This window comes from Boleophthalmus pectinirostris, unplaced genomic scaffold (assembly GCF_026225935.1).
Source record: "Boleophthalmus pectinirostris isolate CB_2022bp ecotype Guang Dong unplaced genomic scaffold, ASM2622593v1 HiC_scaffold_5, whole genome shotgun sequence".
Taxonomy (NCBI): Eukaryota; Metazoa; Chordata; class Actinopteri; order Gobiiformes; family Gobiidae; genus Boleophthalmus; species Boleophthalmus pectinirostris.
Genome location: NW_026571404.1, coordinates 6,261,464 through 6,276,785, shown reverse-complemented (window position 1 = coordinate 6,276,785; position 15,322 = coordinate 6,261,464). Strand labels below are relative to the sequence as shown.

The following is a 15,322-nucleotide window of genomic DNA, read 5'->3' as shown; positions in this document are numbered from 1 at the left end:
TATAACATGGCTCAAAGCTCACAAGAGTCAGTTTGGGTAATATATAACGAAATTTAAGATGTCGTATCGTTCACATAAATGCATCTAATTGTTGTTTCCTGCCGTACGGTGATTTTATGTAAACTTTTTTTCCAGAACAAACTGACCAAAAACTGCCTGATGCTCCAGACAGCGGCTCTGCGGAGGAAGATAAGGTACTTCTCTCCTAACTTACTTCAAGATGCACTCTGTAACTTTTTCACTGGGGATTTGACTCCTGCTTGTCATTGCTCTGCCTGGAATGTCCCACAGTGTGACTTTAAACAGCTGTGCCTTACATTTATTAAATTACAGGTGGTTTTATAGCTCAAAATACCTAGAAAACAGGTGTTCTGACTGTGAGCGGGGTCGCCTCTCCACAGATCTGACTTAAGAAAAAAAGGTTTAAGATCACACTGTGAAACTTTCTCCATGGAGACCAGCATTTGACATACACTTGTTGTAGTAGTAGTTGTAGTTGTAGTAGTAGTAGTAGTAGTAGTAGTAGTAGTTGTAGTTATTGTAGTAGTTGTTTTTGAAGTAGCTGTAGTAGTAGTAGTAGTGTAGTAGTAGTAGTTGTTGTTGTAATTGTTGTTATTGTAGTAGTGGTAGTAGTTTTTGTTATTGTAGTAGTTGTAGTACTCATAGTTGTTGTTGTAGTAGTTGTAGTAGTAGTAGTAGTAGTTGTTGTTGTAGTTGTTGTTATTGTAGTAGTTGTTGTTGTTGTAGTGGTTGTAGTAGTAGTTGTTGTTGTAGTTGTTGTAGTAGTAGCTGTTGTAGTAGTTGTAGTTGTAGTAGTTGTAGTAGTAGTAGTTGTTGTTGTAATACTAGTTGTAGCAGCAGTAGTTGTAGTAGTAGTAGTAGTAGTAGTAGTTGTAGTAGTAGTTGTTGTTATAGTAGTTGTTGTAGTAGTTGTAGAAGTAGTAGTAGTAGTAGTTGTTGTTGTAGTAGCTGTAGTAGTAGTTGTTGTTGTTGTTGTAGTAGTAGTAGTAGTAGTAGTAGTTGTAGTAGTAGTAGTAGTTGTTGTAGTAGTTATTGTAGTAATAGTAGTAGTTGTTGTAGTAGTTGTAGTAGGAGCAGTAGTTGTAGTAGTAGTAGCAGTAATAGTATTTGTTGTAGTAGTAGTTATAGTAGTTGTAGTAGGAGGAATAGTTGTAGTAGTGGTAGTAGTAATAATAATTGTAGCAGTAGTAGTTGTAGTAGTAGTTATAGTAGTTGTAGTAGCAGTATTTGTTGCAGTAGTAGTAGTTTTGAGACACTCGTTTACTGTTTATTTGTGTTTTATGTGTTTCTCGTTATAATTTGTCACTTGATTCTGTTTGTGGGACTTTTTTTGTTTTGTTTTTATTGAGACATTTGTAGTTTTTGTGTTTTTGTAGTTCAATTTGTTATTTTCTGTACAATTATTTTGCTTTTTGTAAATTATTTTGAACCATTTATGTGAATATTTTAGCACATTTTGTTAATTTAACCTTTCACGTTCCTGTTTATTAAATTATTTCTTTATTTTTACCATTTTACATGTTGTTTTTGTTGCCTCCCTGACATTAGCTGAGTCGTAACATTAGGTGACTCTTTCTCATTTATAATAAATTACTGTTGTATTTTTCAGGAGGCGGAGCTGCAGTCTAAGCCGTGGTTTGCTGATTCTTGTGATCGAAGGACGGCTGACGACGTCCTGGTCCAGTCCAATCAGGTACGATTATAATATCTGTGTTTATACGTCAGTCACATCATGAGGATTTGTCTTAATTTAAAGCTGCAGAACAAAATAAACTGTTCACAATGTCTCCAGTTCACTAAGAGGAATAAAGCAGGTCTGAGCCAGGACTAAACAAGGTCTAAAGTTCCTCTTATAGAGCTGAACTGAACCTGTACTAAACCAGGTCTAATCCAGAACTAACCCAGGACTAACCCAGGTCTAACCCAGGACTAAACCAGGAATAAACCAGGACTAAACCAGGACTAAAGTTCCTCTTATAGATACTGAGCACCGTACAAGAGCTGCACTGAACCTGTACTAAACCAGGTCTAATCCAGAACTAAACCAGGTCTAATCCAGAACTAAACCAGGTCTAATCCAGAACTCAACCAGGTCTAATCCAGGTTTAATCCAGAACTCAACCAGAACTAAACTAGGTCGAACAACAGACTATGATCACTGCCCACAAGGAATACCTCACAAAAGATGCACAAAACTAGGTCTAACCCAGAACTAACCCAGAACTAAACCAGGACTGAACCAGGTCTAACCCAGAACTAACCCAGAACTAAACCAGGACTGAACCAGGTCTAACCCAGAACTAACCCAGGAATAAACCAGGACTAACCCAGGACTAAACCAGGAATAAACCAGGACTAAACCAGGTCTAACCCAGGTCTAACCCAGAACTAAACCAGAACTAAACCAGGACTGAACCAGGTCTAACCCAGAACTAACCCAGGAATAAACCAGAACTAACCCAGGACTAACCCAGGACTAAACCAGGAATAAACCAGGACTAAACCAGGTCTAACCCAGGTCTAACCCAGAACTAAACCAGGACTAACCCAGGACTAAACCAGGAATAAACCAGGACTAAACCAGGACTAAACCAGGTCTAAACCAGGTCGAAACGAGGTTTAATCCAGGTCTAACCTTGGACTAAACAAGGTCTAACCCAGGAGTAACCCAGGTCTAACTCAGATCTAAACCAGGTCTAATCCAGGTTTAAACCAGGTCTAACCCAGGACTAAACTAGGACTAAACCAGGTCTAAACCAGGTGTAACACATGGTCTAACCTAGGTTTAACCCAAGTTCAATACAGGACTCACCCAGGTCTAAACCAGGTCTAAAACAGGTCTAACCCAGGTTTAACCAAAGACTACAGGTCTAACCCAAGACTAAACCAGGTCTAACCCAAGACTAAACCAGATCCAACCCAGGACTAAACTGCACCAACCATCACAAATCACTCTCACTCTCAGTTCATACGATCAAAGTATCTGAAGTGTTTTGCCCAAGGAAACAAAAACAGAATGAACAGGCAATGCAAAACACTAAACCACTTCCACCTGCATTTTATATTTGTCATTCATGTCACTTATTTGGTCATAATCCAAACTGCGCATTTTGTCAAAATTAAGCAAAGTTTTATGGCTCAACCTGTTTTTGAGAAATCTTCATGTGAAATTTAGAGTAACTCCAGTTTCTTCAGCGATTCGAAGGAAAAGTGCAGTAACTTCAGCGACCGATGTTGTAAACAGATACTGCACTTTTCTGGAGAATTTCACTCAATTCACAGACACTGCTGCAAATTTTAAGGTCTAATTCCGAAATGAGACAAAACACAGACTTGAAACTTTCACATTTTCTTATTCAACACATAAACTAGAATATTTATTTTTTTGTGACAGTAAAAGACCACCTCATTTTCTGTACTTTAACTGAACAATAGGTTGCATAATTTGCCCCACTGTCAGAAATTCAACTTGTACCCATTCTAAAATCTGACTATACCAATTAAAAGAAAATCTTTGGAGTATTTGCTCAATTTAATAAAATCTACCGGGTCCATCAAGCCTCTAAAGCTCTGGCTGAAAAATAAGTTTTTCTCAAATAACTTTAAAAATAATCCATTTAGGGCCGCGGTGTCAATGAAAATTAAATATAAATGTTGGTATTGCGCATCTTTTGGTACCAATTTTATATCTCTATCTTCATAACTTTCTAAAATATGACAATTTTGTGGAGATTTTGAGTGTTTTTTTCATAATTATTTGGTATCCACAAAGGCCAAAGATGAAATGAGAGACATAAAGTTTGTTCTCTTTCTTTAATGATCATAGATTAAATGATTGGGATTCGGATCAATCAATAATGCCCATCGCCTTCGCCTTTCACTCTTTTTCAGTTCTGTTGGGAAGAGAAACAGTTTGAACGGAGGTTTGAGTCACACACATCTGATTCCCTTTTGCATTTATGGAGTTGGAAAACAAATTTCTCGAGCCGTTTTCCGCTGTTTGGATCCAACAACCACATAATTAACGATGTCCGAATCCCAAAACTAAAATATGACAATATCAGAACCAGAAACGAAAGTGATATGGTTCAAAAGACTTGAAAAGATCCAGTTTGTCAATAGACGCATCCCACTGGGAAAACAAACATGGTGGTTTGATGAATCTTTCCCAGCATGCATTGCGCAATGACCGGAAATCCGAAATTCTTGATGCGTGTATTGATACGATATATCGATAGTTCAAGTATTTTTGCACACTCTTATTTCTTATTGACGCTTTGACAAGTAGGTTACAGTGAACACGTCTGATAACAGTTCTTCGTTATCATAAAATAATACCTGTATTAAAGATTTAACTTTTCACAGTTTCACTTTGTGCTCTAAATAATAATTTGAAATGTTAGGTGTTACGTCCCCAGACACTCGTTTACTGTTTATTTGTGATTTATGTGTCGCTCGTTATAATTTGTCACTCGATTTTGTTTGTGGACCTACGTGACTCATAGTTTTTGTGTTTTTGTAGTTTAATTTGTTATTTTCTGTACAATTAGTTTGCTTTGGGTAAATTATTTTGAACCATTTATGTGAATATTTTAGCACGTTTTGTTAATTTAACCTTTTACATTCTTTTTTCCAAGTATTTTTTTATTAATTTTCAGACAATAAAAATTCCATCTGAACAACTGACCACGTTAACACAGGTCAACATATAACAAAAAAATAAAAAAATAAATAAATAAATATATATAAAATAATTAAATAAATAATAATAATAATAATAATAATAATAATAAATAAAATACAATAAAGATAATGATAATAATAATAACAAATAACAAATTCCACACTCTCACACACTCATACACATTCACACATTCACTATGCAATACTTGCACAACACAATCCATCAATCGCAGGTGAGTCTTTGATTTATATTTGGTGACCATATGTACTTAAAACGAATAAAATAAAATATAAATAAATATATGTATATATATACATACACACAACAATAATAAAAATAAATAAATAGATAAATAAAAATAAATAGAAATATATTAATTAAAAATTAGTAGAGAAACATGAATAAATAAATGGATATAGATAATATATATAAAAAGTAATAATACTAAAATAAAAATAAATAAATAATAATAATTAATAAACAATAAAATGAGATAGGTAAATAATAATACTAAAATAAAATTGTAATAACTACAATAACAACAACAACATTTATGACAATAACCTTTTACATTCTGGTTTATTAAATTATTTCTTTAGTTTTACCATTTTACATGTTGGGTTTTGTTGCTTCCCTGACCTTTAGCCGAGTTGGGTCGTAACATTAGTTGACCGTATCTCATTTATAAGAGGAGGCAGATCTGCATTTTAAGCCGTGATTTGCTGAATTTGTTCATTTCAAGTTACATAATGTGTTGTAGATCCGACATTTGTTACAATTCAGGACCTATGGCTGATTCAAGGTCCTTGAAGCACCAAAGAAATGACACTTTTGCCATATCTCAGAAACTAATGATAGTAGAGACATAAAACTGGCACCAAATGATACGCAATGTCCATATTTATCTTATTAAAGAAAATCTGCTCAGATTTAAGGCTTCTGCACTAAACTGCAGAGTCTTGGTGGATCCAGTAGAATTTCTCAAGGACGTTTACTTTGGGAAGTGTAAAAAATTTATTCTAGGTACAGATTGATTTTCAAAAATGTTTCAAAAAGTTGGGCAAATGATGCACCCTACTGTCAGTGTTGGGGAGTAACAGATTACATGTACCAGAGTTAAGTAATCAGAGTACAAATGATGAGTAACTGTATTGTGTAAATGGATTACACGTGTTCCTGTTTTCACATTTTGGGCTATTCCCTTTTTTGTTGTTGTTGTTGTTTGTTTGTTTTTGTTTGTTTGGTAATTCCACTCATTGCCGGACACTAAACCAGGTCTAAACCAGTTCTAAACCTGGTCTAAGCCAGGACTAAAACCAGATCTAAACTAGGTCTAAACCAGGACAAACCAGGTCTAAAACCAGATCTAAACCAGGACTAAAACCAGGTCTAAACCAGGTCAAACCAGGTCTAAACCCAGGTCCAAATCCATTCTAAACCTGGTTTAAACCAGGTCTAAAACCAGGACTAAACCAGGGCTAAACCAGGTCTAAACCAGGACTAAAACCAGGACTAAACCAAGACTAAACCAGGTCTAATCCAGGACTAAAACCAGGTCTAAACCGGGACTAAACCAGGACTAAAACCAAGACTAAACCAAGACTAAACCAGGACTAAACCAAGACTAAACCAAGACTAAACCAGGTCTAAACCAGGTCTAAACCAGGACTAAACCAAGACTAAACCAGGTCTAAACCAGGACTAAAAACCAGGTCTAAACCGGGACTAAACCAGGACTAAAACCAGGTCTAAACAGGGACTAAACCAGGACGAAACCAGGACTAAACCAAGACTAAACCAGGTTTAAACCAGGTCTAAACCAGGACTAAAGCAGGTCTAAACCAGGTCTAAAACAGGAAACAGGACTAAACCAGGACTAAACCAGGTCTAAACCAGGATTAAACCAGGACTAAACCAGGACTAAAGCAGGTCTAAACCAGGTCTAAAACAGGATTTAACAGGACTAAACCATGCTGCGCGGACCGTGTCTCCTCCTCTATCAATAATCAATAATATTTTTAATTTGGTTCAGTAAAGTCTGGGCTTTTTATTTTCTTTTATCAGACAAAACTTCTTATGTTACGGTATCTTCGTCTTTGCTTCTCTACAGCAAATCAAATAATCCAAAGTATTCAGATTACATTACTCACTTTAAGTAATTTTATGGATTACGTTACAAACTACATTTTGTGGTATGTAATCTGTAATCTGTAGGGGAATACATTTTAAAAGTCACCTTCCCAACACTGTTTACTGTACACAGATAAATATGAACTCTGTGTAACTGAAATACACAAGAGAGTTTTTTTTTTTCTTTCTAGGTCAGTTTTGTGTGTGAAAATTGCCTTGTTTCTTGATTTAGGACGGAGCGTTTTTGGTGAGAAAGAGTTCGGGTCATGACGCCCAGCAGCCCTACACTTTAGTGGTGCTTTATAACGGAAGAGTCTACAACATCCCCATCCGATTCTTACCCAGCAGTCAGCAGTTCGCCCTGGGCCGGGAGAAGAAGGGAGAGGAGGTCAGTGCGGAGGTCACTCTGCTGCAGGACAAATAAGAATCTAGTCTAGAACCCTAAAAACACAGATTATACTTTGAGATTTTGGCAAATTTAGCATTTTCCAAACAATAAAAACAATTAAAAGTACATGTTAGATTAATACACTATAAAAGTAAAATAGCCCCTCGTTAAAGTATCATCTAATGTCTGAGAAAATGTTTAAAATGTTAATAAAAGCGTAATTGTTGTTGTAGTTAACTTCAAATATAATATTGAATAAATTTTAGTGACAGACTTCTTCTAGTTGTGTTCATGCAGATGTTGTTGCTTTGTCAGGAATGTTCCACATTAAAGCATTAAAGGTATTTGTCTTGTATTGATCCAGTTACAGGTGTTTTTATGCATTTTAATCTGACCTGTACTAAACCAGGACTGAACCAGGACTAAACCAGGACTAAACCAGGACTAAACCAGGACTAAACCAGGACTAAACCAGGACTAAACCAGGACTAAACCAGGACTAAACCAGGACTAAACCAGGACTAAACCAGGACTAAACCAGGACTAAACCAGGACTAAACCAGGACTAAACCAGGACTAAACCAGGACTAAACCAGGACTAAACCAGGACTAAACCAGGACTAAACCAGGACTAAACAAAGACTAAACCATGACTAAACCAGGACTAAACCAGGTCTAAACCAGGTCTAAACCAGGACTAAACCAGGTCTAAACCAGGACTAAACCAGGACTAAACCAGGTCTAAACCAGGACTACACCAAGACTAAACCATGACTAAACCAGGACTAAAACCAGGTCTAAACCAGGTCTAAACCAGGACTAAACCAGACTAAACCAGGTCTAAACCAGGAGTACACCAAGACTAAATCAGGACTATAACAAGACTAAATCATGACTAAACCAGGACTAAACCAGGTCTAAACCAGGACTAAACCAGGTCTAAACCAGGTCTAAACCAGGTCTAAACCAGGTCTAAACCAGGTCTAAACCAGGTCTAAACCAGGACTAAACCAGGACTAAACCATGAGTACAGTCACTATGTCAGTCTCCTCCTCCGCTGATGGTTTTATGTAATAAATACACTAAAGTCTCTCTCAGTCAGGTCCATCAGTCCTGGAAAAACTACTTCCCGGTGCAGGAAAAAAATAAAAAAAATCATACTGTGCAACATTCTCAGCAAAGCAAAACATCTCCCTGGAAACAGATAGTTGGCAAACTACTAAAAAAAGTGCCAATTTAAGAGTTTTTACATAACATAATTATTGCTATACCTTGATTAGTTGTATTGTACTGTATTTATAATTCATCTTAACATTAAACTGAAGTAAAGCATTAAAAACTAAGCAACGTGAATTAGAAAATGTTTGCTTATATTATACTTACATGGCTCTTCTGTGTTTCAGTATTTCAGCAGCCTGACCCACATCATCGAGCACCATCAGAGGACTCCACTGGTTCTGATCGACAGTCAGAGCAACAACAAAGACGCCACTCGACTCTGCGTCCCCGTCAAACCGTAGACACAGGACGCGGGGGCAAATATGTCTGTGTAATAACAAATATGTGTAATAACGCTGGTTTTGCAAGAGTTAAAGGTTGTATGGAGGATTTTTTTTTAGTTTCAAACTGTCAGTGAAAGATTAAAATACCATTACAGCTTTGTAATTATGATGACCAAAAAAAAAAGAACGAAAATCTATCAACTGTGGACGTGTTGAGGCCAGATAAACATCAGCCAATAGAAAACGAGGCTCCCTCATTTTCTATTGGCTGTTAGGTTCGTCAATCAAACTCTCTAGTATAACTGACTCGTCGGAGCGCGGGGATTACGTGGTTTACGCAGCGGTTCTTAGAGGCATTTTTGAACTGTCGCTTCCTCGCATTTCGCACAAAGTTTGTCGCGACGGCGGACGAGAATCCACGACCGGTTCGCCGCAAAAGAAAGTCGGTTTTTGAGGTCGCTGAAAGAAGAAGAGAAGAGGAAAAGGAGCAAAGACAAACTGAGGTGATTCTTGGAGATCTCGTCCAGCGATGGCGCGACCGATGCAGACGAAGGGTCTAAAAACTGACGCGTCGGTCGCTGAATTACTTCTAGACAGGAAACTTCAACAGTAATTCTGAATGTGCACAAGGACTGTCGCTGTATTTCTCTTCCCTTAAAAAAATCCTCTATACAACCTTTAACGTGATAGTCTTTTCTTTGTTTTGGATGGTTCTCAACTGGTTTTCTTTAATAACTGATATTAACTGTGTTTCTGAAGTTACGTAATAGTATAAACTCTATTCATGTTACGTCACAAACCAGGGAGACGTTTGGAAAAATGCCATGACGACTTCCGGTCTAGTTCCCGACACTGGACTGCGATAAAACCCGTTGAAATAAATGTGATTCACTGGGCCATTTTCTCATTTTTCTAAGATTTTGTCAGACTTACCACAAAGTTTACAAAGTTTTATAAGTCATCCACGCATGTTTGAGTAATCTAGCGATCTCTCCCGCGTCCTATTTGAACCCTTCTCACGGTTAGCTCTAAGATTTGACCACAAGCCGACGTCACCCACGCTCCCGCACGACAATTCTCAAAAAATATACAAAAACATGATACAAAACTGCGCACGAACGACTTCACAAACCTGATTCGATGTGCAGTAGTTTCATTAGTACAGTAGTCAAAACAATAAAAACAATTAAATGGTATTTGTTAGCAGTAAAGTACCCCTCAAGTATCGTCCAGTCGCTCCGGAGTCGTGTGTCAGTGGGGAAATGGTCGTAATTGTTGATTGGCCGAACATGGAACGCTACAATGACATGGAGATGAAGAAAACTGGGACATTTTCTCATTTTTCCTACATTTTGTCAGACTTACTACAGCGAACAGAGCCCGCCGGAAGTCGTCATCACATTTACAAACGTCTTCCTGGTTTGTGACGTAAGAGCCTGAATAGAGCCAAAGTTGCATAAAGGATGAATGTTATAATGTATTTGACAAAATGTTATAATGTATTTGTGTAAATCTTATGATATAAAGCAAACAGACAGTAGGAATGGTTACAAATGCGTATTTAAAGTTGCTTTGTGTAAATTTTCTGGTGAAGGGTCGTCAAAACTATTGAAAATCAGATACTAAACCTTGTATATCAAAGGTAGATACTCATTTGAACAGGTATTGATACTAAAAGTCACATTCGTAGAACAAAACTGACTCTTACATGAACAGTTTTAGATGATCTTGAGCTGTGTCAGAACAAGTATAAGAGCAAATAGACTAATACACCCATGGACCAACATGGAACCTACTGAGGGATACACAGATATAAAACCACATGGGAATAGTAAAGAAGTACTGGGATTTAACGCTGAAATCCACATTGTCTAAATCTGACCTGAGCATTGTCCAGTTCCCAGGCCACATACAGAACTTTCGCTGACTCTGACCGGCCCGTTTAAGTTCATTTGAATTACAAAATAAACATATTTTAATTCATTAATTATTACATTTATACAGTTCATTATTCATTCATTCATTACTCCACACTTGGTGGTGGTAAAATAATACTGTAGCCATTGCTGCCCTGGGGCAGACTGACGGAAGTGAGGCTGCCAATCTGCACCATCGGCCCCTCCGACCACCACCATCACTCACACACACACACACACACACCACTTTCATTCTAGGCAATGTGGGTGAAGTGTCTTGCCTAAGGACACAACGACAGTTTTTGCCACTGGCGCCCCCCTGTGGCTCCTGGAATTCCCAGTGTCTCCCGTCCAAGTACCGTGTTTTCTGGGCTATTAGACTTAGGGCTAAAACGACCGCGCCCCACAATCCAGAGCGCCCCACAATCCAGAGCGCCCCACAATCCAGAGCGCCCCACAATCCAGAGCCCCACAATCCAGAGCGCCCCACAATCCAGAGCGCCCCACAATCCAGAGCGCCCCACAATCCAGAGCGCCCCACAATCCAGAGCGCCAGCGCCCAATCCAGAGCGCCCCACAGTCCAGAGCGCCCCCAATCCAGAGCGCACAATCCGCCCCAAATCCAGAGCGCCCCACAATCCAGAGCGCCCCACAATCCAGAGCGCCCCACAATCCAGAGCGCCCCACAATCCAGAGCCCCACAATCCAGAGCGCCCCCACAATCCAGAGCGCCCCATACACGAATCCACTGGGGTGTCCCAGTACGACTTCAGTAAACTACAAAGCCGCACCACCCGACAGAACACACAAACACACACGGAGCAGACAGCGACCGCACAGCGACAAACACCCACAGACACACTCATCACTCCACGCCGACGAGGAACGGACCATTCGATGACAGTGCGATTTATAATCCAGAGCATCTAATAGGCCGTAAAATACGGTACTAACCCAGACCCGGCCTTGCTTAACTCAATTCTGCATAATATTAATTGAATTTCTTTTTAAAAATCCGTAAATTTCATTGTTTTGAGGAGCTGGTCAGACTGTTAAGAGTTTATGTAATGACTAAGCAATGATTTTATAATGAATCATTTTATAATTGTACCTCATGCATGGACTAAAACTGCATTGCTTTTATTTTACACGTGTTTTTATGATATTTTTTGTAAAGCAATCTCACTTTTTGTTGCTTAGTCATAACAAACTCTTCTTACCAAAACAACTGTTGACGGCTTTTTATAAAGAAATACGATTAATATTATGCAGAATTGAGTTGAGCATTTTGGTTTCTCATGTGTCCCCATGGAAAAAATAATTGAACATCCCTGGTCTAAAGTGTTTTTTATTATCATTGTGGTATTAAGTAAGTATTGTGCAAACAGTGTTGGGGAGTAACAGATTACATGTACCGGAGTTATGTAATCAGAGTACAAATTGATGAGTAACTGTATTCAGTTACAGTTACTGTTTCAGTGAGTGGTAATTGGATTACAGTTACTTTGTTGAAATAAATGGATTACATGGAGGTATTTTCCTGTTTTCACATTTTGGGCTATTCCGTTTTTTTTGTTTTGTTTTGTTTGGTAATTCCACTCATTGCCGGACACTAAACCCAGGTCCAAACCAGGTCTAAACCAGGACTAAACCAGGACTAAACCAGGACTAAACCAGGAATAAACCGGGACTAAACCAGGACTAAACCAGGAATAAACCGGGACTAAACCAGGACTAAACCAGGAACTAAAAGGTCTAAACCAGGTCTAAACAGGTCTAAAACCAGGATCTAAAAAGGTCTAAACTAGGTCTAAACCAGGTCTAAAACCAGGTCTAAACTAGGTCTAAAACCAGGTCTAAACTAGGTTTAAACCAGGACTAAACCAGGTCTAAAACAGGATTTAACAGGACTAAATCATGCAGCGTGGACGTGTCTCCTCGTCTTCTATCAATAATATTTTTAATTTGGTTCAGTAAAGTCTGGGTTTTTCATTGTCTTTCAGCAGATAAAACTTCTTATGTTACGATATTCTCGTCTTTGCTTCTCTACAGCAATTCAAGTAATCCAAAGTATTCAGATTACATTACTCACTTTAAGTAATTTAATGGATTATGTTACAAACTACATTTTGGGGTGTGTAATCTGTAATTTGTAAGGGAATACGTTTTAAAAATAACCTTCCCAACACTGTGCAAAGCCATTTTCAGACAAGCAAACGATGGACCCTTCCCCAGAAAAGTTCCACAGTGCAGCTTTAACTCAACACAAATCCACACACCTCGAATGTTATTTTACCCATGTTTTTATTGAGATGTTTCAGGTGAACAGTTGAAATAATGTAAGGAATGACACGGTATCAAAACTACACAGAAACATGATGTACAGTTTGTTTAAAATAAAATAATTTTCTAGATCAAATGTGTCCAATTTCAGTCAAAACCCAAAATGTAATGCGTTTGTTGCATATCACACACCTATAGGCACTTAGTGGGAATTCTCAGGTAATACTTAATACAGTACCTCTATTGCTACTTCTATACAATTATAAACCATTTCATCTCAAAATATAAGCAGGAAATTACAGAAAAATACAATCTATTTACAAAATTACAAGCTATGTTTCCCTTGTGTTGAATACTGAGGGGAGAGTGACCAGAGTTAGAGCCATAGAAAAGATATTTGATTGTCAAGGCTTGGAAAAAAAAAAAAAAAAAAAAAAAAAAAAAGAGAGAGAGAAGTTAGTTACAAATATGCATCCAGGTTTCATAGTGCAATTAAAAGATAAGATTTTCAGTTCAAGTCAAAAGAGAGGAGACGCTTTGAGGGGAAATAGTCAAATTAACGTGAAATTGTGACGTTTTCATTGAAAGATTTCAGAGGTTTTGCTTAAAGAATGGCTTCACCCAAAGATTCAAGCGAAAGTGAGGGATTTTTTTTTTTTTTTTAAGCGGGGGTTGTACGAGACGCAGCACCAGGCATAAAGTAGACGTCATTACGAAGCGTTTAAAGGAGACATATTGTGCTTGTGTCCGCTATAAAGTTTTAATACGACACCTGTGGATCATTGTTAAGTTTTGGGCATTACAAATCGCGAAATTAATCTATAAAACGACTTCATAAAAGAAACAAGTGCGCTGATTTCCAGGTCCGATCCAGTGAGCGATTATAAGACGCACATTTGTGGTATGTTAAGAGTAAATATTATCACAACAAAGTCCTGCGTGGTGTCTAACTCTTCTAGGGACAGCTGGAGATCACATTGGTGAGTAGATTCTGTTCATTAAAGCCAAAAAAGTCTAGCCTGATTCATCAGCCGGTTTCACTTCCTGGCAGTTAGGATTCGTTTGTTCGATGGCACTGGCTGGTACTTTTTTATTTAACCAATCGCTGCTATTTGGTCGTGACGTATGCAGTGTTGGGAAGGTGACTTTTAAAATGTAATCCCCTACAGATTACAGATTACATGCACCAAAATGTAGTTTGTAACGTAATCCATTAAATTACTTAAAGTGAGTAACGTAATCTGAATACTTTGGATTACTTGATATTGTCATATTTTTTAAAACTACATGAATGAATCAACCACATCCTGAAAATTCATGTTTGTTCTCTTCAAATTGTCTGTTCAGTCCAAGTCTCCTTGAATAAGCAAGCTGTTTGCTGTAGAGAAGCAAAGACCAGGAAATCTTAACATAAATTTTGTTTGCTAAAAGAAAATAAAAAGCCCAGTCTTTCCTTAAGCATATAAAAAATATTATTGATATAGAAATTATTTCTATATGAGGTCACTGCTGCCTGAAATTATGTTCACTCTACTGTTTAGGTGTCTGGTTTATATTGTTTAGTCCTAGTTTTAGTCCTGGTTTTAGTCCCTTTAGTTTTAGACCTGGTTTAGTTTTAGTTTAGTCCTGCTTTAGTCCTGGTTTTAGACCTGGTTTTAGTCCTTTAGTCCTGGTTTAGTTTTAGTTTAGTCCTTTTAGCTGGTTTAGTCCTGCTTTTAGACCTGGTTTAGTCCTGGTTTTAGTCCTGGTTTAGTCCTGGTTTTAGTCCTGGTTTAGCCCAAAATGTGAAAACAGGAAAATACCTCCCTGTAATCCATTTATTTCAACAAAGTAACTGTAATCCAATTACCACTAACTGAAACAGTAACTGTAACTGAATACAGTTACTCATAATTTGTACTCTGATTACGTAATCCTGGTACATGTAATCTGTTACTCCCCAACACTGGACGTATGTAATGCCCCAAATCCCGTAGGAAGGAGGACAACCCCGTCTTTCCTCTTGATAAAATTCAACATTCTCTTTGTTCCGGCTTTAACTCCTCAAATGTCCGTCTTCGTCTACATCCGTCTCGACGCTTTGTTTACTGTTGTGTTGTACCACAAAATGGACCCAGACAGACGCGACGAGTTTGACGTCATGGCTTCACAGCTCTTCGCTGACTGGCCGGAGTCTACAACTTCTGGGGTTCTTGCAAACCATCTAGTGTTTTCCGATTCCTGACTTAGTTGCTGGAGAAACATGAAATCAAATGGGGCAAAAAGTGAGCAACGTGACACTGCCAAATCCTATATACACCAACGATTGAGATAATAAAATTTAGCGAAATGAGACGAGAGCAATGGGCGTGTACTGGCGTCGGTGAAAACGGGGACAGATGGACGCAACGACGCCTTG

The 15,322-nt window shown here is 38.0% G+C and overlaps 1 protein-coding gene and 1 long non-coding RNA gene across 4 annotated transcripts in view; both read left to right on the top strand.

The window, feature by feature from the left end:
- The window catches only part of blnk (B cell linker), a 288,551-nt gene that overhangs the window by 78,458 nt on the left and 194,771 nt on the right, over positions 1-15,322 (top strand). For 2 of the 3 annotated variants that reach the window (XM_055162840.1, XM_055162841.1), the window contains 4 exons: positions 136-194; positions 1,631-1,714; positions 7,068-7,223; positions 8,627-10,712. In XM_055162840.1, the coding sequence (XP_055018815.1) occupies positions 136-194; positions 1,631-1,714; positions 7,068-7,223; positions 8,627-8,743 (416 nt within the window). In that variant the 3' untranslated portion in view covers positions 8,744-10,712. Of the gene's footprint in view, positions 1-135; positions 195-1,630; positions 1,715-7,067; positions 7,224-8,626; positions 10,713-15,322 lie in introns of those variants that run through there. The other variant, XR_008633362.1, reaches the window with a different exon arrangement.
- On the top strand, positions 1,724-6,525 carry LOC129411570 (uncharacterized). The gene is made up of 3 exons (XR_008633365.1): positions 1,724-6,002; positions 6,037-6,057; positions 6,114-6,525. It is a non-coding gene; the product is annotated as an uncharacterized LOC129411570 (long non-coding RNA).